Consider the following 21,618-nt stretch of genomic DNA (forward strand, 5'->3'; position numbering starts at 1 on the left):
ACCACTGACATAGAAATATTTGAAATATTCAAACATGATTTTTCTAAAATAGCAAATCTACAAGCTCACAGCGCGGCTGTGAGATTGTATATATCTGCTATTTTTCAATAGTTAAAGCACAAAATAAGGCGTAATAATGCGTTCCCAGTCTAAGTGGGTTAAACCCCCTCCCCCTATGAAGAACATTCATGGGGGGCCCGCAGTGAATCCTTGTACCCTGGGCCCAGAATTTGGTGCGACACCCCTGGCCTTCGCCTGGCTGGCTGCTGCCTTGCAATGTGACCTTGCTTCTGACCTGTGATGTCTGGGTGGGCCAGGAGGTGGCGCTCCACCTCGAGGGCGCTGATCTTGAATCCGCCACTTTTGATGATGTCGACGCTGGTGCGCCCCCTGATGGAGTACACGCCATCCCTGTAAACCGCAGTGTCGCCTACGGGGGAAAGTTTAGCAAGAAAACAAAAGAGAGACAGACAGAAATAGAATGAATCAGAAAGAATCTAAATAAATGTCATTATCACATCACAGGTGTAAAATGTGTTTTTGTGCGAGCGCGATCATTTGGGGGGGAAAATGGGGGGGGGGGGGGGGGGGGGGGGCAGAGAGTGAGAGCAAGGAGAAAACAGAAAAGAACAAATCAAAACTCAAACAGAGTCAGCTGACCACGGATTTGTGTATCAGCGCCACTGTCATGAATATATACATGTAATGTAGCCTAAATGAATATACATCTATGACACTGGCATTTCTTTCTTTTTTTCTTACATTTTTATCCCACGATTTTCACCCGGTGTCAATTATCTAATGTAATCCTGGGCGCTACACTCCCTCTGCCAACCTGGGGAGATAACAGACTGATCTCATGCTTCCTTCTATGCATGAGGAGTCCAAGTTGCTTCTTTTCACCTGACAGGGGGGAGTTTCCCCCGGTTGGACATGGCGCGCGGAAGGAACATGCTATTCCAACATGTTCCTTTCCCCTCCATCAGGCGCCCCGGCTGGCCAGTGGGAGGCAGTATAGAGACTGGGATTACTGCATGTTTTTTGTGAGGGTATCTACTATTATTATAATATTTGTTATATTGTTATATTGTTGTTAATTATCTTGTACTTATTATCTTGCTTATTATAGTGATGTGTATTACCTGCTTATTGTAAATCGCTTTGGATTAAAAGCGTCTGCTAAATGCCTAAACTGTAAACTGTAAACTGTACAGCACAAACAAGAACACCCACAGATACTCTGGAAAAGTTTTATACAATACATAACCCATAACAAGAAGTACTGTACAATGTATGCATTCATCCATGCATGTAAAGACCATGCCAAATAAACAGCCTCTTGTCTGACCCTTCAGTGTTTGACGCGCAACTTAACACTGAGTTGCACAAGAGCTCTGTCTGACACCTCCCCCCACAACACCCACACACAGAAGCTGTCATCTCATCTCACGACTAGACCACTGAATACAAGGTGTGTGTGTGTGTGTGTGTGTGTGTGTGTGTGTGTGTGTGTGTGTGTGTGTGTGTGTGTGTGTGTGTGTGTGTGTGTGTGTGTGTGTGTGTGTGTGTGTGTGCATGCGTGGGTGTATGAGAAAAAGAGAAAGGTCAGTGAGAGAGCTTTGGGTGGATGGGTGTTGAAGAACACACTAGGGATGGGACGATATGACAATTTCATATCACGAATATTTTGACAAAGGAAATCGCGATTTACGATATTATCCCGATAATCAAAATCCATTATCCTGGGGCGGAACATTTGCCAAAAATTAGCCAATCTACAAGCTCACAACGTGTTGCGTTGCGTTGTGAGCTTGTAGATCGGCTATTTTTTGGCAAAGACATTTGATAGAGTGAAAAAAAGACTGTATCAAGTATGTATATTATAAGTACCTTTTACCATTATTGAGGGTTTATGTGGTACTGGATATGCAGCTCGGCAAATAAAAGGTGAATTGATCCCAGTGGATGACTGAGGACGATATCACGATAAATAAATTAGATCTCCACGATACGATTATCATGAGTGTTTTTTATCACGATAAACGATAATATTGCTTATCGTCCCATCCCTAGAACACATGTATGTGTATGGGCGTAAATAAGTGGCCACACTCGCACACACGCACGCATCCACGCACGCGCGCGCACACACACCAGTGGGCGTCTAGGGAGGGGGGGGCAGGTGTGGAGGAAGGAGGCAGAGTACAGTACAGTATGTGGCGTAAGGGGCTCAGCTGGACTGGAGGTGGTGTGCAGAGGAAATGGTTCCGTATGGATGAGTGGCGAGAGACAGAAGGGGAGAAGAACAGGAGGGTTGGGCTCCAAGAGGACACAAAAGAAGGTAGGAAGGTATCCTCACGGCTTATTACAGGGTGAGAGTCCACAGCTGGGGCCCAAAGAGGAGTAGGAGAGGGTTGAGCGCATGCAAGGTGGTCGATGGGGTCAAGCAGGTGCCAATGCGGCAGCGGGGATCTTTGCATGTGCACTTCCTGCTTGCTGACTATTATACGGGTACTGTAGAATAGATGTCAGTTACAAAAACTAATGTTTACTTGTAGACAGATGCCAAGGGTTTTATTTAGATGCCAAGGTAATCTACTTGCTACCATAGTTACTCGCACATACTTGTTTGCTTAGCACTCCAATTGCTCAACCACTAAACCTGTTGTTGTTGACTAAAGTAACGGTTTAGTCGAATCAGGAGGAAGATGTACCACCAGGCGCTAGCCAATTAGTAGGAAGGCCGAAAGCTAGAATGAGGAAGAATTGAAGGTTTGGAATTGATCGTAGAATGGCGTAAGCTGACACTGGCCCTTAAGCACGCACACATCCCCCTCTTTTAACGTTTAGTTTTTTTTGCAACTCATTTATGCTTCATCACATGACAGTCCAAAAAATAACTGCTTTAAAGCAACATTTCTCATTTACTGTAGGCTTAAGCTTTAGGCGTAAGGTTTATGTCACTTACCCTGACCGTGTTCGACCGTGTTCGTAAGTCATTCTGAATAAAGGCATCTGCCTAAATTGTCTGAATTGTAAACTGGATGAGAACGAGTAGAGGACACGAGGACAAGCGGCCACCACAAGGTTGCTACGCTGTGTGAGAGATCTCTACAGCAGTAGTAGGAGGACATGATATGGCACATTGTGATCTACTGTACCTCAAAGGATACAGACATTGGTTTTGTATGTCTGGTTCTGGCTAACAGCTAAAAAGAAAGGAATCACACAGTACAAAAGTAGATATATCATTGTACCCCTGCATGTTCACACTATGGCACATTGCACAGTAGTTTACAGTCGCAGTTTACTGTCATAACCCTGCACAGCTTGTCCGTACGGGTAACGCCTGACACTGTGGTTCCCCTGACACATCACTGTGAGATCACAGGTGACATCACAGTGATGTCAGATACTCAGAGCAGGGATAACGTCTGACACTGTGGTTCCCCTGACACATCACTGTGACATCAAAGGTGACATCACAGAGATGTCAGATACTCAGAGCAGGGATCTCCATATATGGGCATAAACATGTGACATCACAGTGGTGTGGCTGATTCAGACAGGGATCTCCATGTATGGGCATAAAAGGGATTGCATTTTGTGATGTCATGGGAACCACTCTATGCCCATATATGAAGATATAGCTTTCAAGAGAATTGCCTTGTCCAAACTCTCCTGAACTTGAATGCAGCATCTTATGTTGAAAGAATCTCTGTTTAGTGTGGTATCAAGTCTGCCATTTTAAATATTTTCACCAAAAGGCCCCTTTAGAAATGTCAGCCCCTGCCTCTCTAACATTCTCTGCACGTCCCTGCTTCCAGCTGTTACATGGTAAAATCCTCCGTGTTAATTCAACCATTGGTACGCACTCTGGGTCAAATGAACGCTGAGGATTTCACAGTGTGGTTGTTTTCTTCCTTCCTGCCCTCCATATTTTCACACCACCTCATTCCATCTCCTCTCACCTCCTCCTCCTCCTCCTCCTCCTCCTCCTCTCAGCCGTCTCCTCCTCTCCGCTGCCTCCTCCTCCTCTCTCTCCTCCACCTATCTCCTCTGCCTCCTCTCTTTGCCTCTGTGCCTCAGCATCAATAGAGGGCCCATCTGTTCCCATACATCACGCACTTCATTTCAGTTTATTAGCCGGGATAAATCATAAATATTTCATTATACATCACGGGCGGCTGTCGCCTGCATGCCGACAATTTATCACCGCTGGCCTCTCTGCCGGCTCGCCGCGGCGGCTATAAGCTTTCCAGTCTATTAAACAAGATTGATACAGTGTGTAAATTTAGATATTGGGAATTTCTTCACAGACCACTGCTCCCCGCACTGATAGGCTAGGGCGACTGGGGGGTGGGGGGGGTGGAGTGGGAGTACAGAGGGGGAGTAAAGGAACTGGCTGGGTGTTAACATCCAGTAACAATGTATTTACAGTTCCCCCTCCCCTTTTCTCCTCTTTTAGGCACAGAGGAGAAGAAATAAATAAGTGAGAAAAGGAAGGAATGATTTCACAGTCACGGACATGTATAGTTAGGACTGTTATGTAAATGGTCTGGGGTAATAATGTGTGTTTTACAAATACATACATTGATAAGCTGCCCGCGTCGTCCGTGTTCATGTACATGTATAGCATATACTGTGTGTGTGTGTGTGTGTGTGTGTGTGTGTGTGCGTGCGTGCGTGCGTGCGTGCGTGCGTGCGTGCGTGCGTTTTGCGACTTTGTGAACGACCGTATGCAGACGTATGAAATACGGTAGTCAAACAATATGCTGCAATCCATAACTTGTTTTAGTGAATAAAACATTAGTCTGACCAAAGAGTATGATATATTATTGTATGATTGACACAACTGCGGTGGTCTATTGAGACATTTCGATCCTGTGGTCGCCTCAGGAAGGACCACTACTGGTTGACAAGTGGTATTGCATGAAGCTCAAAGTGCAATATATCCTCTTCCCTAACAGGCTTTCTGTATTAGCTCAGAGGGTACGAATATATAAACATTTCAGATCGATATCTGCAGCTTCAATGTACAGTTTGTTTGATCAGAACGCTTTAAAGGAAACATTCAGACAGTGTATATCACATAAAGTTTGAAGTACTTCATGCCAAACTGTTTGACCTTGTGTCTTTGAAGAGAGGGAAAATAAGCAGGGATGGAAGAGCTTGTTCCCACGAGTGGGAATTGTGATTGGAGAACACAGACTGATAAAAGAGAGGAAAGTAGAGAGGGAGGGAGATTGTTGGGAATTGTGTTACCAGGATGCATGCACACACACACACACACGCACGCACACACTCGCATACACACACAGGCGCACGCACACACACACTACTTCAGGCATCAGAGCCTCACTGCCATTATATGTTATGGCGTTGGAGGCAGATATGGACGAATGGCTTTCTTAATTAAAACGATAAGAAGCCTAATTGCGCTGGGCTTTCATCTCATTCTGAGGCATTAAAGAAAGTGAAGGCACACTAGTGTGGAAAAAAAAAGAATAAAAACAGACCAGTAAAGACTTGAACTGTGGATAGAGGGCAGAGCAAGTTCCACAACGTCTTTGAGAAAAAGGGAGAAAGACAATAAAGCTGGCTTTCCAGAAAGACAAGAAAATACTGTATATGTTTTTTACTATTTATGAACTGGGATTTTGTTTTCTCCATATTTTTGCATATATTATTTGTTATTGTCATTTTGTTATTTGGAGAGATTAAAAAAAGAAGCTCATCTGTGAAATGAATAAAAGCCCCAAAAGATGTCAGCTGTGTTTTGACCTCGCTTAACGTCTTGCTCATTAAGAACTATAGAAAGAAAAGGACCTTCGAGCGTGGCTGTACTCAGTGGAGTTATGGACAGAAGTATTATTTGCTGGAATGAGTCATTGTGTAGCCTACATAGTGAGTGAAGAGTGGTTGAAAATAGCAGACCTCCAAGCTCACAACATGTCGCAGTCGGTGCTTGATACCACAGTGAACTAAGCATAATAATCAAATCAAGTCAATACTGGAGATGTAGTCTCGCGTAGCCAGACAACTATTCCACAATCTCCGAATGCTATATAGAGTCTGGAACGGCAGCTCCCGAACGGCGAGTATCGGAAGTAGCTGCTGCTGCACTGAACTGTAGTCCCATTGGAAACATAACAGAAACACACTAGCTCAGACAAAGTCATTCGAGCGGCCTATTCTTGTTATGGGTGTATAGTTTAAGAAAACATTTGAAAACATCATGGAAGTAACACCAACAACATCAGAGAAAGACGAGATAATGCCCCAAAAAATAAAGAAAGGAGACATAACGCTTCCAGTAGGACATGTTATTGCTACTGCACCAAGGGAGCGGGTGCGTCACATCCGCTTTTATCTCGCACTCATCATTTCTATTCCGGTTTGCCAGACTGTATGCCGGGAGCATTTGGCCAAATCGCGGAGGCAACAGTCTGGCCACGCGAGACTACTGGAGATGTGGCCTACAGCATGGATTTCTACACAGAGAGGGCTATTCTTTCAACATAAGGTGGTGCATTCAAGTTCGGGAGAGTTTGGGCAAGAATTCTCTTGAATGCTGCCTTCAGGTACACATGGCATGGAAAGAGGTCATTTGCATTTCTTTCACCATAGTAAAAACTGCATTCATGGTCTGGAGAGGGCACTTTTTACAGGTGGATAAAAGGGCAGGGGCTCAAGCCCCCTTTGATGTCTATGTGTGCACATCCCTGCTCCTGTGCCGTCTGATGGCAAGAGTCTGTATGATGATTTGCAACTCGTAAGTAAATATAAAGATGTCCTTAACAGATAAACATGTCACTCCAGAATATTTTACATTACATAACTAGAATATTTCTTTTATTTTATTTCATTTTTATTGGCGAGACCAGAGAAACGAGGGTGAACATGTTTCTTTTTTACTTTTATGGGACATAGTATGGGACAGTGGATCAGGGGTAGAGTTGCGGTCTTAGAACACGGAGGGTTCCCCCAGAGTTAGCGTCAAAGAGTCCTTGAGCAATACTCTGAACCCCTAGTTGCTCTCAGTGAGCAGGTTGGTGCGCCTTGCATGGTTTCCTCTGCCATCGGTGTATGAATGTGTGTGTGAATGGATGAATGTAATGCACAATCTCTGTAAAGCGCCTTGGATAAAGGCGCTTTATAAATGCACCATTTACCAAAACACAGACAGAACTAAATGTGACCAAGAAAAAAACTAGAAGAAACAATAGTAGTGGTTTACACATGCATGCGAACACACACACACACACACACCCACACACACACACACACACACACACACACACACACACACACACACACACACACACACATACACACACACACACGAACAGGGTAAGGGAAGTTGAAGTGTATGAAAGCAGAGGGAGGACAGGAAAGGGCAGAGTGTGACACATGACAAAGGCCACAGCCACCATCACAATCACGTTTCAGTCAGTCAGCTACTGGCGTCGCTGCTCGCTGACAAAGGTCTGGAGGCTAAAAGAGAGACAACCAGAACAGTCTCAAAACAGTTATAGATGACACAAGTCCTGTCGGTCATATTTCAAGGAGGCGCCATTTGAGCTTCCGACTAGACCACTGCTGCTATTGCAAGAGGAATGTCTACATTCATTAAAATACATACTGTATGTCAGATACTATTGTTCGTACTGTATGTGTGCTATTCTACTGTACTGTATGTACTGTATACTGATGTGAAATTCACTAGATCACATGCATGTATTACTTGATGGATCCATTTTAGACCCGAGGTCGATTTTAAAAATGCCTTCTAAATCCTAACCTAAGAAGATATATAAATACATGCTATATGCTATATTTAAATAGCAACATCCAAAATAACACAGATGCTTTCCCGGTTTAAAGGTATAACACAACGTATAGGCTGTCCTGGTCCCATTTTGCCTGGCGTTGCCAGCCTTTATCACACACTTCGTTTTGGGAGGAGAGTCTGGGATTTCAGGAAGTGTTTTCATTTCTGGGGTTTTCCCCAAACCACGTGCCCCAAGCATACAACCCTGATTGGCCAACCCTTGAAGCTGGTTGAGGAAATAGAATCTCAATGGATCGGTGCCAGACCATACTACAACACCACTACGGCCAGGGGGTGTTGTTGTGTTCGGTCTGGTTTATTAACCAGGTAAGGTCCCATTAGGACCTGAGGCCAATTCTACTAATGCCTTTTAATTCTAAATCGGTAGTTCTCAAACCTTTTCAGGCCAAGGACCCCAACATGATATGTATTTGGCCGCGGAACCCCATCTGTGCCAGGGACCACAAGAAGAAAACGTCTAAATTATTCAAAATTTTTCAAAAATGTTCATAAATGTCAGATGTACAAGCTTGCAGTGCGGCACAAAGCTGTGAGCTTGTAGATCTGCTATCTTTGAATAGCCAACGCTTGAATCTAAAATGTTTGAATGAGTTAAAATGACTAATTGTGTTCCTCCTGTACTAAAGTTACATTCTGCACTCCACTCTGTATCCTATACAGCGCTGGTTCCCAAACCGTGGGTCGGGACCCATTTGTGGGTCACAGACACATTTTTGTTGTTGTAGGGTAGCAACCTTGTTTCTCCATATTTTAATGTATGTTTTTTTTGTAAATGAAGGCCCCACTTCATCATGCAAGAGTGTTGCACAAAAGTCGAGAACATTTCAGCTCTACAAGCTCAGCTATTTTCACTATTTTAAATCACTTTTTAAAATAAAAATAAAAAGGAAACGTTTTGGACATACAGGGACAAAAATAGCCGATCTAAAAGTTGAAAACGTGTAGATCGTTGTGAGCTTGTAGATCTGCTGTTTTCACTAGTCTGGGTCGCAGGCAAATGTCTAATTTCTCTTTTGGGTCACAGTCTAAAAAGTTTGGAAACCACTAACTGCTATAAAAGGGATGGGGAGAGGAGACCTTAACACCGCCATGGAAATTCAGTTCCGGCTTCACCAAGCTGATGGCTGCTCAGATGGTCATGAGGAGTACTCGGGGGGAGCTGTTAGGGGTTAATTGTTTTGGTCAGGGACATTTTGGGCACGTAGATATGGACGGGCTGGGGGGCAAACCGGTGACCTTCTGATCACCACCAGACCACCTCGTCTACCCCAGAGGTCTTCAACAGGGGGTCCGGGACCCCTAGGGGGTCCTCAGAGTTACTACAGGGGGTCCTCCAATGTTATAGAAACTTGTTTCTCCTTTTTTATATTAACCACTTGAACCCTAGTGTCCATATTCGGAGAACTTTAGCCAAAAATAGCAGATCTACAAGCTCACAACGATCGGCTATTTTCGGCAAAGAGGTTTGGTGTAGAGGGGAAAAAGAGCAGACTAAGTACAGAGTGAAAGGTGAAGTTTATTAAGTATTGACTGTTCAAGTGGTTAAATATCTGAAAACACAAATTGACACGAATACAAAATACACTGATGAGTGTGCTGTCAAACGATGCAACCTTATGGAATCTATGAACAGGTTGTGGGGGTCCCTGCTTCATCTCTCTCTCAACTAAGGGGTCCTTGGCCTGCAAACATTGAAGACAACTGCACTAAGCTTTGGCCGCCTCGAAAGCACAGATTCTGAGAGTTCATCACCACATTCAACACAACTTCGAATCGCACTAAGAACACCTAAACATCTGACTTGGGAGAGGATGGTTTTATCCATCCAATGATGAACACGGCCTGACAGTGAGTCATGCCTCTGTTCAGAGTGACTGTAAACACTTAGCATACATGAATATTAATGTCACACATTAAAGCCTCGACGTCGAGATGGAAGTGTTAATGAGGATAAATAACAGACAGCCAGCCACCAAAATCTCAGCTCTGATATTATTTATCATCCTTAACTTTTGTCATGGCTCCTTTTTTTGTAATTAATACCATACAAGAAAGCACTTCGCACTTGGATGAGTGATCTAATTTGTTTAATATAATGCAATTAAAGGAGCTTGAATTGCTTTATGTTAATGCTGCTGATTATATTCCTTGCTGGCTTGCGTCTCCTCTGCAGATAACAAGCTGCAGTTTGAGGATTGATGTTTGTCTCAGATCTGGCATGTTTTGTCAAGCGGGCTACTTGACTGCCGTTTACATTCCACTGCTCTCCACCGCGTCACACAAATCTGACAGAACACACGGCCCGGGCCGACGCACGCCAAGGGCACCGGTGTCTTTATGAAGCCCCCAAACAGAGAAAACATCCTTTCACAACCATCCCTTGGTCACGTTTTCCTCAAAGATTTGTTTGCATTGCTAACTTTTGATAATGGAAAAGTCAAAGCTGAGGCGCTTTCCAATAGCGCCAAATAGAGGTGACTCATCAGCAGCATATCATCGTTGTCGGGTGGAAGCCTTGTATGTCCAAGTTTCAAATTTGCACGTACTTTCGCAAAGCAAAGCCCTTGCTTCGTCATACAAGGCCGTCGCAGTCGCACAAAAGTAGTGAAAACAGCAGATCTACAAGCTCACAACGCCTCGCGGTGCGAGGCGTTGTGTGCTTGTAGATCGTCTGTTTTCACTAGTTTAAAGTTATACCATGTAACTTTTTTTATAAAACAAATCTTAAAATTGTCCTAACTGTTAAATCGCTAAAGTTTTAGAACACCCACTCTGTTATTTTCAGCTTCTGAAGCCTTCTCTTTATATAATTTCTATGAGTTGTGAGGGGGGTAGAATTTCCCGGCAAAATGATGTCATCTCCCACATGATACACTACCGGCCAATCACAGCGCGGATCATACACCACCGGCCAATCACAGCGAGTCTTGCTGTCTCTAAAGGAATAATCAGGGGATATCTTTAGAAATAGTGTCAAATCCTGGAATAAATTCCTTACCAAAAGAATTCTTCACCAATGTGTTTGTAAAGGTGTCTAGTAACACATCTCACAAAGATTTTTACCTGTAGACTTTTACCTTGCAGTATTGATACTTTTACCCAAGTAAAACATGTGAGTACTTGTTCCACCACTGCCTAACGCACAAAGCCATGTGATTGGACGCTTGTTAACATCCCTGCTCTGAAGTCCGATACTCTACAAGTATTTTTTTTTTTTTCCCCCCCCCAGGTATCTTCAGTGGCTCCAGTGGCCTGACCTGGCCCATCTTAGCTTTGTTACTGCAGATCAGCCGAGGCTAATGGCCCGTCCCCAAACACAGCTTACTCTCTACGCTGCCTGCTACAACTGTGCCTTCATAATTCTACGCACTACACAGAACCATTTGAAAAATAAAATAAATAAATGCTAGTGCCTACACATCTTCCTCCAATCCCCCGAATGACTTTATTTATTTATATATTCATGCATTTATTTATACTGTAGTTTAAATTTGAGTGTCTTTCTGGGAGGAGCGCAGTGCTGTCTTGGACAGCGGCGCTCCCTTCAACTTTTGGATGGGAGAAAGACTGTAATGCACACTTTAAAATCCACTATGTAAATTAATAAGGGAAACATAAGAAAATCTGCAAACTAAATCGTTACCAAGAAATGTCTTCACCAATGTGTTTCTAAAGGTGTGTAATAATATGTACTAAAAGTTTGAAATTCAACTCCCAGGGGAAACTTCATAAAAAAAAACTGATGAAAGTGTGTGTCCCATTAACCTTACTATACAGGAACAAAATAAAAAATATATATCTGCTTTAAGTAGCATGTGAGGGGTCAAACTAGGGGTTTTCCATGATGCTGAATCCATTGCAAGCATTTGTTTTGCACGAAAAACATTCCTTGGGCTACCGTAACGATTTAGTTCGCAGATTTGTCAAGTATCTGATTAAAACTCCACCAGAAATGTTAGAAATGTTTACCTGGAAAAGAATACAAGCTCACAACGTGTTGCATCACAACATGTTGTGAGCTTGTAGATCAACAACCTTTTTAACATTTTGAACAGTGGTTAAATCAGAAAGTGTAAAAACATTTCAAGTTAAGAAATAGCATGCCGTTGTTGTAGGGTAGAAACCTTGTTTCTCCGTATTTTAACATGTGTTTTTTGTAAATGAACGCCCTACTTCATCATACAAGAGAAAATCTCAGATCTACAAGCTCGGCTATTTTCACTATTATGAATCGTAGGCCCCCGCTGGCCTACTGGTCCACGCGCATACAGTACCACTTAGGCATGGCCACATAGTCATGGATGTCTGGCGGCGGCGGTTCGATTCCCGATCCGGAAGACCTTTGCCGCGTGTCACTCCCCATCTCTCTCCCCATTTCAGTCTACTGTCCTATCAATAAAGGCATAAAAGCCCAAAAACAAATCTTTAAAATAATAATAATAAAAAGGAAACGTTTTGGACATACAGTACAAGGTTTCCACCCGACAGCAATGATATACAGTATATTTAAAAAAGAAAAAGGAAGAAATAAGGGATGAATGCGCTGAGAGGTGTTTGTGAAGATGAGTGGAGAGGAGAGCACTCTGGCGAGGGTGACAGCTTCCCTATAGAGCTGCCAGTCATGCTGCACAGCGCTGAAGCACACACCTCCGGCCAACACACGCTGTATTGATCTGAACTCTCACTCTCTCTCTCCTTCCACTACGCTGCTCTCTCTCTCTCTCTCGCTCAGCGCTGCGTCTGCCTTTTGTGCTCTGACTACACTTCCCTCCCCATCTGTCTGTCAGTTATCCTCTGTTCTCTTCGGCTCAGACTTCGTCCTCTGTGGTATCTCTGCAGGTACAGCGCCGGAAAGTTTTGTAGAAAGAATATTATATAAGGTCTTCAACTGTAAAGGTTATGAAAACATCGCATTTCCTTTTGCAGCAACTCTTGATGGATTATGATGCCACTCAAATGAATCGCAACAACGAACCTGCAAGCAGGTGTACGGTAGCAGCCTATCGGAGTAAAATAGTATAGTACATACAGTACGGTAGCAAACTGCAAGTCAGTCCACACACACTAACTAATCCTTTTCAGAACCATCCCTCTGAAGTGAAAACTGACTGCCCCAAATGTGAAAATATTTTGTTTTGTACATCGCTGTTTCTCAGTTGAAATGTTTGAGCTGCAGTGACTCATCAGCTGTTTTTATAAAACTATATCTACATCTGATTATCTGTAGACTACGATGCTTTTTAATTTGTAGACCACAACTCTCCCTTCATTATTTTATTTCCATCGATAATGTTTCTTCTTTGACATTATTTTGCACACTTGCCTACTGTCTCTGCACTCGTCCTACAAACCTACTCTCCTTCTCCCTCCCTGACTTGAATGTGAGATACCAGAAAGCCTAGGAGAATCTGACAGGAGCTGGCAAGTCAGAGATCCTGTGCTGGAAAGAAAGAGCAAAGGTAGAGTGAAAGAGGGAGCAGGTGCGTGCGTGAAAAGGTTGCATGAGAGTGAGAGTCTGCTTGCCTCTTATAATTCGTTCCCACCTTTATGGTTACACGACACATGCCCGTGAACCACACGCAAGCATGTGTATTTGTTTCATTTATTGTCTGAGTACATTTTGCACAGACCTTGAATTTTGCCCTCTGCCTTTAATGGATCCTAACTATTAGGAGCGCCTGGGGACCATGCAGCTCCAGCAGCTCTAAAGCCAGTGCCAGTATCAAGGGCACTGGCAGGAGCATGTTCCTAAAAAGCATGTGTTTTGGTGTGGCAGGAGTATGTTCCTAAAAGCATGTGTTTTGGTGTGGCATGAGTATGTTCCTAACAAGCTTTGGTGTGGGAGGAAACAGAGTACCCTGTAGGAAACCTACATTATCACAGATCAGGGTGGCAATGCAGTGGTTCTCAACTTGAGGGAAAGCAGTTTTGATATGTAACTGTAACTGAATCTGAAGACATTTTCTACACAAGAGTTTCAGGGCTCAAACATTCATCACAAATGACCTGATATTGAATCGGGGTATCCCAAAACGAATTAAAAACAACAGAGCTGTTTGTGTATCTAGCAATAATAGATACGTTGCAAAAAAAAAAAAAAAAGAAAAAAAAAACAGTGACTTTTTCCTTCACTGCAAATACACAGTAAATGTTATTATTTTATGTATGGTCGCATTCAGCAATTATTTACATGTACAAAAGAAATGTGACTGTCCTGTGATAAAAAGTAAGGGGCAGGCAGCCAGGCACAGAACACAGACTTCATGTGTATTGGAGAAGACTCATGGTTGTCTACACACCAGGGGCTCCCAAATGTTTTAGCTCGAAAGAGAAATTTGTAGTAAATAAAAAAAGGGATATTTAATTGCGATGCATAGAAATGTGCAAGACAGCTCTGTGTGTGTGTGTGTGTGTGTGTGTGTGTGTGTGTGTGTGTGTGTGTGTGCGTGCGTGCGTGCGTGCGTGCGTGTGCGTGCGTGCGTGCGTGTGCCTGTGCCTTTGCGTGTCCGTGTGCGTGTGTTAGGGGAATGGTGCAACCATTCATCAAACTAATCGAATGAATCATTGCTAAAACATTGAAATTGATAACAATAATATTGACTATTCGATTAATCCAAAAAGGTACCATAATCAATATAAAGTAGAAAATAATCTGTATGTGTGCATGCATGTGTGTGTGGATGCCATGTACGTATATAAACTCAGCACAAAAAGAAAGGAAACTTAACTTCGGTCCATTATATCTCCCCTTTAATAATACCAATTTGTATTGTGTTTTGTATCATCCTTATCGTTGATTCGTCACCTTTACAATGAGGTACAGCTTGTAAGCATCAGGCATTCGAGGCATGAGCTACACAGCCAAACGTGTGGGTAGCGCCGACCAAAATGTTGCCAAAATGCCTTGCAATATTGTTCTGCTGGCATTTACTCCCGTTTTGGGTTTCCCTGACACTGAGCTAAAATTAACAAAGTGTAAAAATATATGTGTTGTTTTTTCTTTTCCTTATTACTGGTGGGAGAGTTTAATCATGCAATGCTCCAAGCAAATAAGGTGAACACCAAAAGAACAGTATTGCAGGCCTGCCAGGCCATTCTGGCCATTTTTGGAGAGGCGCTACCCACATGTTTGGCTGCGTTGCTCCTTCCACGAATGCCAGATCCTTACAAGCTGTACCTCGTTGTAAAGGTGACTAATCAACGATAATAATGATATCAAACACAATACCAGTTGGCATCATTAAAGGAGAAATAAAATGGACCAAATGTTGGCAAATTCTGGGTCGGCGCTACCCACGCGTTTGGCTGGGTAGCTCATGCCTCGAATGCCAGATACTTACAAGCTGTACCTCGTTGTAAAGGTGACGAATCAACGATAAGAATGATATAAAAAAATCAAACCTCGTTCGAAGTGGAGCTGTGAATTTGAGCAGTTCCAGATCTATGCTTTTGATTCTATGTGTTTTAGATCTATGAATTCTAAGTGTTCTATATATAAATTCTATGTGTTCTAGATCTATAAATTATGTGTGTGTGTGTGTGTGTGTGTGTGTGTGTGTGTGTGTGTGTGTGTGTGTGTGTGTGTGTGTGTGTGTGTGTGTGTGTGAACTGTAAACTGTTCCTATGAGTGAGTGGTGAGTGTGCCTGGCCTGCACAAAACAGCGCCCCTCCTTTAACTAGTGTGTTGTGTGTGGCCACTCAAGGTATTGCCAGACTACGGACACGGCCAGCCACCCAGCCACCCAGCCACATACCCACGGACATACCTGTCTATTGGGAGCTTGTGTTCCACAGCTCCAAAAAATACAAAGGGGTATTATTAAAGGGGAGATATAATGGACCCGAAGTCAAGTTTCCTTTCTTTTTGTGCTCGGTTTATATATCTGAATGTGTGCCTTGCAGTGGCATGGGGATTGGTCTGTGGGGAGCTGATTGCACAGACTCATTACGTGTCCGGTGGCTGTAATGGAGTGTGACAGCAACGTGCTGCGCTGTGGAACCCATGCTGTCCGTCCTTCCAGCCTGCAGAGCCAATGCAAACATATAGACCACAACGATCCCCCACAGACTGCTTCCCTCTGCAGTCCAACACCACTCTCTCCATACCTGCTGCAACTATCAATTATACATGTTTTGTTTATCGTTTTGAATATTTCATATATCGGCAATTCGATTAACCTTGGGCACCCGCTGGCCTACCAGTCCAGGTGCATACCAAATAGGCTCGGTGTAGGCTGACAGCGTGTCGCTGGTTTGAGTCCCGATCCCGACAACCTTTGCTGCGTGTCACTCCCCATCTCTCTCCCCATTTCCTGTCAGTCTACTGTCCTATCAATAAAGGCATATAAAAAGCCCAAAAACACATATATATCAAAAAAAAAAGCAATTTGATTAACCACTTAAGCATCGTGTAACTTGTTTTGTATTTCTTTGCACAGTGGTGTCATGCAAAATCTGCGGGAATAAAATGATCTACAAGCTCAAAAAGTGTTGCATCGCTGTTGTGAACTGTTGCAGCCCTACTGCACTGCTCTTTCCAACTGCCCAACGCTGCATACCATGATACCACCTCTCACACTCTCAAGAGCTAAAAACACACTGAGGATTTTACTGTGTGGAGGCTGGAGGTCTACTCTTGCTGCTGGCTTTCCTTGTCTTCTAATGTGACAATTCAAGAGCCCCCCATTTCTCCTCTCCCCCCACTTCACCTCCTCATGCCTCATAGCTCCCAGTGGTTTTGCAGTAAAGTGGGGCTCCTGAGGGGAAGGAGAGAGCCTCAGATGACTGCTCCCCCTCGGTGCAACCAACCACACACACACACACACACACACACACACACACACACACACACACACACACACACACACACACACACACACACACACACAAACAGGGGCGTCACAAGGGGGGGAAAAGTGTGACTGAGTTACTAGGGCCCAAGGTGGAGGGGCCTTAATTATTTTATACTTAAGCTATTGATTTTTCGTGAAAAAGTCGTGAAAATGTGTGCAAATCTTTGAATATGTATTTTTTAAGTGAACATTTGTAACTCAAATTTTGCTTCTGGGGGGTCCCTGGAACTAAATATTTTGAGATGGGGGTCTGTGGCCAAATACATATCATTTTGGGAGTCCTTCACGTGAAAAAGTTTGAGCACCACTGACATAGAAACATAGGTTTTTCAAAAAACCTTAGAAGGATTTGAAATATTCAAATACTTGCACAAATGTTCAAGACTTTTCAAAAATAGAAGATCTACAAGCTCGCAGCGCGGTAATCGGTGCCGCGCTGTGAACCTGTATATCTGCTATTTTTCAATAATTAAAGCACAAAATAATGCATAATAATGCACTCCCAGTCTAAATGGGTTAAACCCCCTCCCCCTATGAAGAACAGTCATGGGGGGCCCGCAGTGAATCCTTGTACCCAGGGCCCAGAATTTGGTGTGACACCCCTGCACACACACACACAGGATCACACACACACACACACACATGCAGACACACACAGCGCTGCGCTCAGCTCCTCCAGACCCAGAGCAGTCACAACCACTTAGGGAGGAAAAATGCCCTGCAGCTCCAAAAACACACATAGTCCATTTATCACTCGCTCATAGTTCCCCAAAAAGCTACATACACTCGCACGCGCACATGCACACACGCTCGCACACACACACACACACACACACATGCACACACGCACCCGCCCACACACACAAACACAAACAAACACACACACATAAGCACATGAAAATATACACACACACGCGCACACACACACAGACATATTCTGTCCCGGACTGCCCTCCCACTGTGGTTTTTAACGTGTAAATTCAAACCCTAAAGTACAGATGGAAACGAGAGAGAAAAATGGCCTCTGACAGTACGCCTGGCATAGATGCAATTAGTGAGAGAGAGTGTGTTTTTACTCTTTGGAATAATATGAGAGAGAGGAGGTGGAAGGTACCTGTTCTAAACCAGAATAATGTGTGAGAGAGGAGGTGGAAGGTACCTGTTCTAAACCAGAATAATGTGTGAGAGAGGAGGTGGAAGGTACCTGTTCTGAACCAGAATAATGTGTGAGAGAGGAGGTGGAAGGTACCTGTTCTGAACCAGAATAATGTGTGAGAGAGGAGGTGGAAGGTACCTGTTCTAAACCAGAATAATGTGTGAGAGAGAGGAGGTGGAAGGTACCTGTTCTAAACCAGAATAATGTGAGAGAGAGGAGGTGGAAGGTACCTGTTCTAAACCAGAATAATGTGAGAGAGAGGAGGTGGAAGGTACCTGTTCTAAACCAGAATAATATGAGAGAGAGAGGAGGTGGAAGGTACCTGTTCTGAGCCAGAATAATGTGTGAGAGAGAGGAGGTGGAAGGTACCTGTTCTGAACCAGAATAATGTGTGAGAGAGGAGGTGGAAGGTACCTGTTCTAAACCAGAATAATGTGTGAGAGAGAGGAGGTGGAAGGTACCTGTTCTAAACCAGAATAATGTGAGAGAGAGGAGGTGGAAGGTACCTGTTCTAAACCAGAATAATGTGAGAGAGAGGAGGTGGAAGGTACCTGTTCTAAACCAGAATAATATGAGAGAGAGAGGAGGTGGAAGGTACCTGTTCTGAACCAGAATAATGTGTGAGAGAGAGGAGGTGGAAGGTACCTGTTCTGAACCAGAATAATGTGTGAGAGAGGAGGTGGAAGGTACCTGTTCTAAACCAGAATAATGTATGAGAGAGAGGAGGTGGAAGGTACCTGTTCTAAACCAGAATAATGTGTGAGAGAGGAGGTGGAAGGTACCTGTTCTAAACCAGAATAATGTGTGAGAGAGAGGAGGTGGAAGGTACCTGTTCTAAACCAGAATAATGTGAGAGAGAGGAGGTGGAAGGTACCTGTTCTGAACCAGAATAATGTGAGAGAGAGGAGGTGGAAGGTACCTGTTCTGAACCAGAATAATGTGAGAGAGAGAGGAGGTGGAAGGTACCTGTTCTAAACCAGAATAATGTGTGAGAGGAGGTGGAAGCTACCTGTTCTGAACCAGAATAATGTGAGAGAGAGGAGGTGGAAGGTACCTGTTCTGAACCAGCCGTCTGCAGTGAAACTCTCGCTGGTCTCCTGAGGTTTGTTCCAGTACTCTCTGAACACAGAAGGACCTCGAACCAGCAGCTCCCCTTCCTTACCCTCCAGGCCTGGATGCACCTGACACACACACAGTTTACAGTTTAGGCATTTAGCTTTTAATCCAAAGCAACTTACAATAAGCAGGTAATACATCAATATAATAATCAAGATAATATGTCGCAATGCATAGGAATATCAATCTAGAAAACATAATAATGACATACTGTAGGTAGACCACGCACCTAATCTTTTAAAACTTCTAAAAACCTAAAAAAAAAGAGAGAAAAGCTATCTAGCTTCATGTGTGGTCATCGAGGGAAGGGCAGTGTTACAGTAGTGTTATGGGTTTAGATGGAGTCTGAAGAGGTGAGTCCATGGCGGAAGCTAGGGAGTGAGTCTGTAGTTCTAAGTGCGACAGGGAGTTTATTCCACAGTTTGGGGCCAGGAGGGCACACAGAGACATTCAGACAGAGACAGACAGACAGACAGACAGACGAAATATGATGCATCAAGGTTTGGACACAATCTGTATGCATGTGCGTGCGTGCGTGACACACACACACACACACACACACACACACACACACACACACACACATGGGGAGAGAGAGAGAGATGGGGGAGAGAGAGTGACAAAGGGTGAGAGGAAGACAGACAGACAGACAGACAGACAGACAGACAGACAGACAGACAGACAGACAGACAGACAGACAGACAGACAGACAGACAGACAGACAGACAGACGCACGCACGCACGCACACGCACACACACACACACACACACACACACACACACACACACACACACACACACACACACACACACACAGGGAGGGAGGGAGGGAGGGTGAGAGAGAGACACCCTCATACATTACACACACAGAAAATAAATATGGATGCAGCTGTTTGGGTGCATTTTAACTAGGAATGAGAATAAATAAGACGTAATGGTCGTTTGAGGATGTTCTAAAGAGCCCACTATAGCAATACCATAAAAACGTACGATCAGATATTTCACATTTATTAGAAAATAAATCAGCCTTCCCTTGGATTGTCTATGCGGCGGTGTGTTTTTAGTATTTGTTACATTTTCATATTGACTTTAGCAGTGAAATTTGAAATTTGCAGTCAGTGCTTACCTGTGTGCCTCTGTGGTTGCCCTCTACAATGGTGGTGCTGGTTCCATTGGACATGACGATGCGAACCTCCACGTCAGGAAGAGGCAAACCTACTGCACCTGTCAATACAAACAATCAACACGCACACAAAATCAAAAAAATTGTACTGTACGCGCTCGCATTCTAGAACGTATGTTACGATAAAGGAGACCCGTGAAAACCTGATTTATATTTCATTGTATGACAATACAATGAAAATGATGTGTGGGACATTCTGCAGCACTGTCCCAAACAGCATTTTTCACACCACCATCAACAAACGTCAAAATAAGGTTTTGAGGACGATATGTTGTCACATACGTCCTCCAATAGAGTTACACGCTATCATCAGTACACAGGATTTATTAAAGTTATTTTTACAAAAAGAAACATGACTAAATGACTAATCCACCCATTCTACCAATGCAACTAAGGTTTTAACTAAACAAAACTGCAATACAATCATAATATAGATTAAACACGTCCGATTTTGGTCTGCCTTTTCTGTGAAATAATTGCTGAGATAAGAAATAAGAAAAGAAGACTGAAGGGGCTCAATGGGCTTCATTTGACGCCATCTCTCTCTCTCTCTGCATATGGTAATGCACGCGCGTGTGTGTGTGTGTGTGTGTGTGTGTGTGTGTGTGTGTGTGTGTGTGTGTGTGTGTGTGTGTGTGTGTGTGTGTGTGTGTGTTACTTAAGGCCATTATGCCATTTCACAGGCCAGTGCTCAACCAATAAAGAGCGGAGCAGGTCCTGATTAAAGACTGACTCTCTTGCTTCGTATTGATCTGATCCACTCTTGGTCTGTTTGGCAACATCAAACATCATACACACTCACACTCACACACACACACACACACACACACACACACACACACACACACACACACAAAAAGGCCACTGACCACAAACATATCTCCACTGCCTATAAAAGGGCACGGAAATAATAAACAAGCTAGTGTCTGTCTGGATGAGAAACAAGCTATAACAACTGCCTATACAGTACACTACAGTATAACTCAGCGTAGATTTTCCACTCTTCAGAAACCTAAATTGGACATCTATGGATAATGTGATGCACATGCGTGTGTGTGTGTGTGTGTGTGTGTGTGTGTGTGTGTGTGTGTGTGTGTGTGTGTGTGTGTGTGTGTGTGTGTGTGCGCGCGTGCGTGTGCGTGTGCATGTGTGTGTATGTATGTGTTTGTCCGTGCTGGATCTAAAATAGTGTCTGTGATTACTGATAAGGAATGCTGCCAGGTTTTTAAAGTCTACTACTATTCTCGATAAAGCCTACTTCGGACCAGCCTGGTAAATAAAAGGTTACAAAAGCAGAATATAAAACTGGTCCATCTGTCAGCCTCTTCTCTCCCGTTTGTTTTTGACAGGGGTGAAGAGGTGTAGCCTGGGTAATCGTCTATGGGTCCTCACCCTGCCGAGCAAACAGCTTTGAGCCTGTGGATGATAAAAACAGGCTCCTCTCCCTCAATCACAA

The 21,618-nt window shown here is 43.7% G+C and overlaps 1 protein-coding gene across 1 annotated transcript in view; it reads right to left on the reverse strand.

Annotated features, from left to right (window-relative positions):
* Nucleotides 1-21,618, reverse strand: part of acsf3 (acyl-CoA synthetase family member 3) — a 45,527-nt gene that overhangs the window by 5,458 nt on the left and 18,451 nt on the right. Inside the window, exons 5-7 of the mRNA XM_080729998.1 lie at nucleotides 20,106-20,203; nucleotides 18,918-19,044; nucleotides 296-430 (exon numbers count right to left, since the gene is read on the reverse strand). Coding sequence (XP_080586124.1) covers nucleotides 296-430; nucleotides 18,918-19,044; nucleotides 20,106-20,203 — 360 coding nt within the window. The remainder of the gene's footprint in view (nucleotides 1-295; nucleotides 431-18,917; nucleotides 19,045-20,105; nucleotides 20,204-21,618) is intronic.

This window comes from Nannobrachium achirus (assembly GCF_963921795.1).
Source record: "Nannobrachium achirus genome assembly, chromosome: 7".
Classification (NCBI taxonomy): Eukaryota; Metazoa; Chordata; class Actinopteri; order Myctophiformes; family Myctophidae; genus Nannobrachium; species Nannobrachium achirus.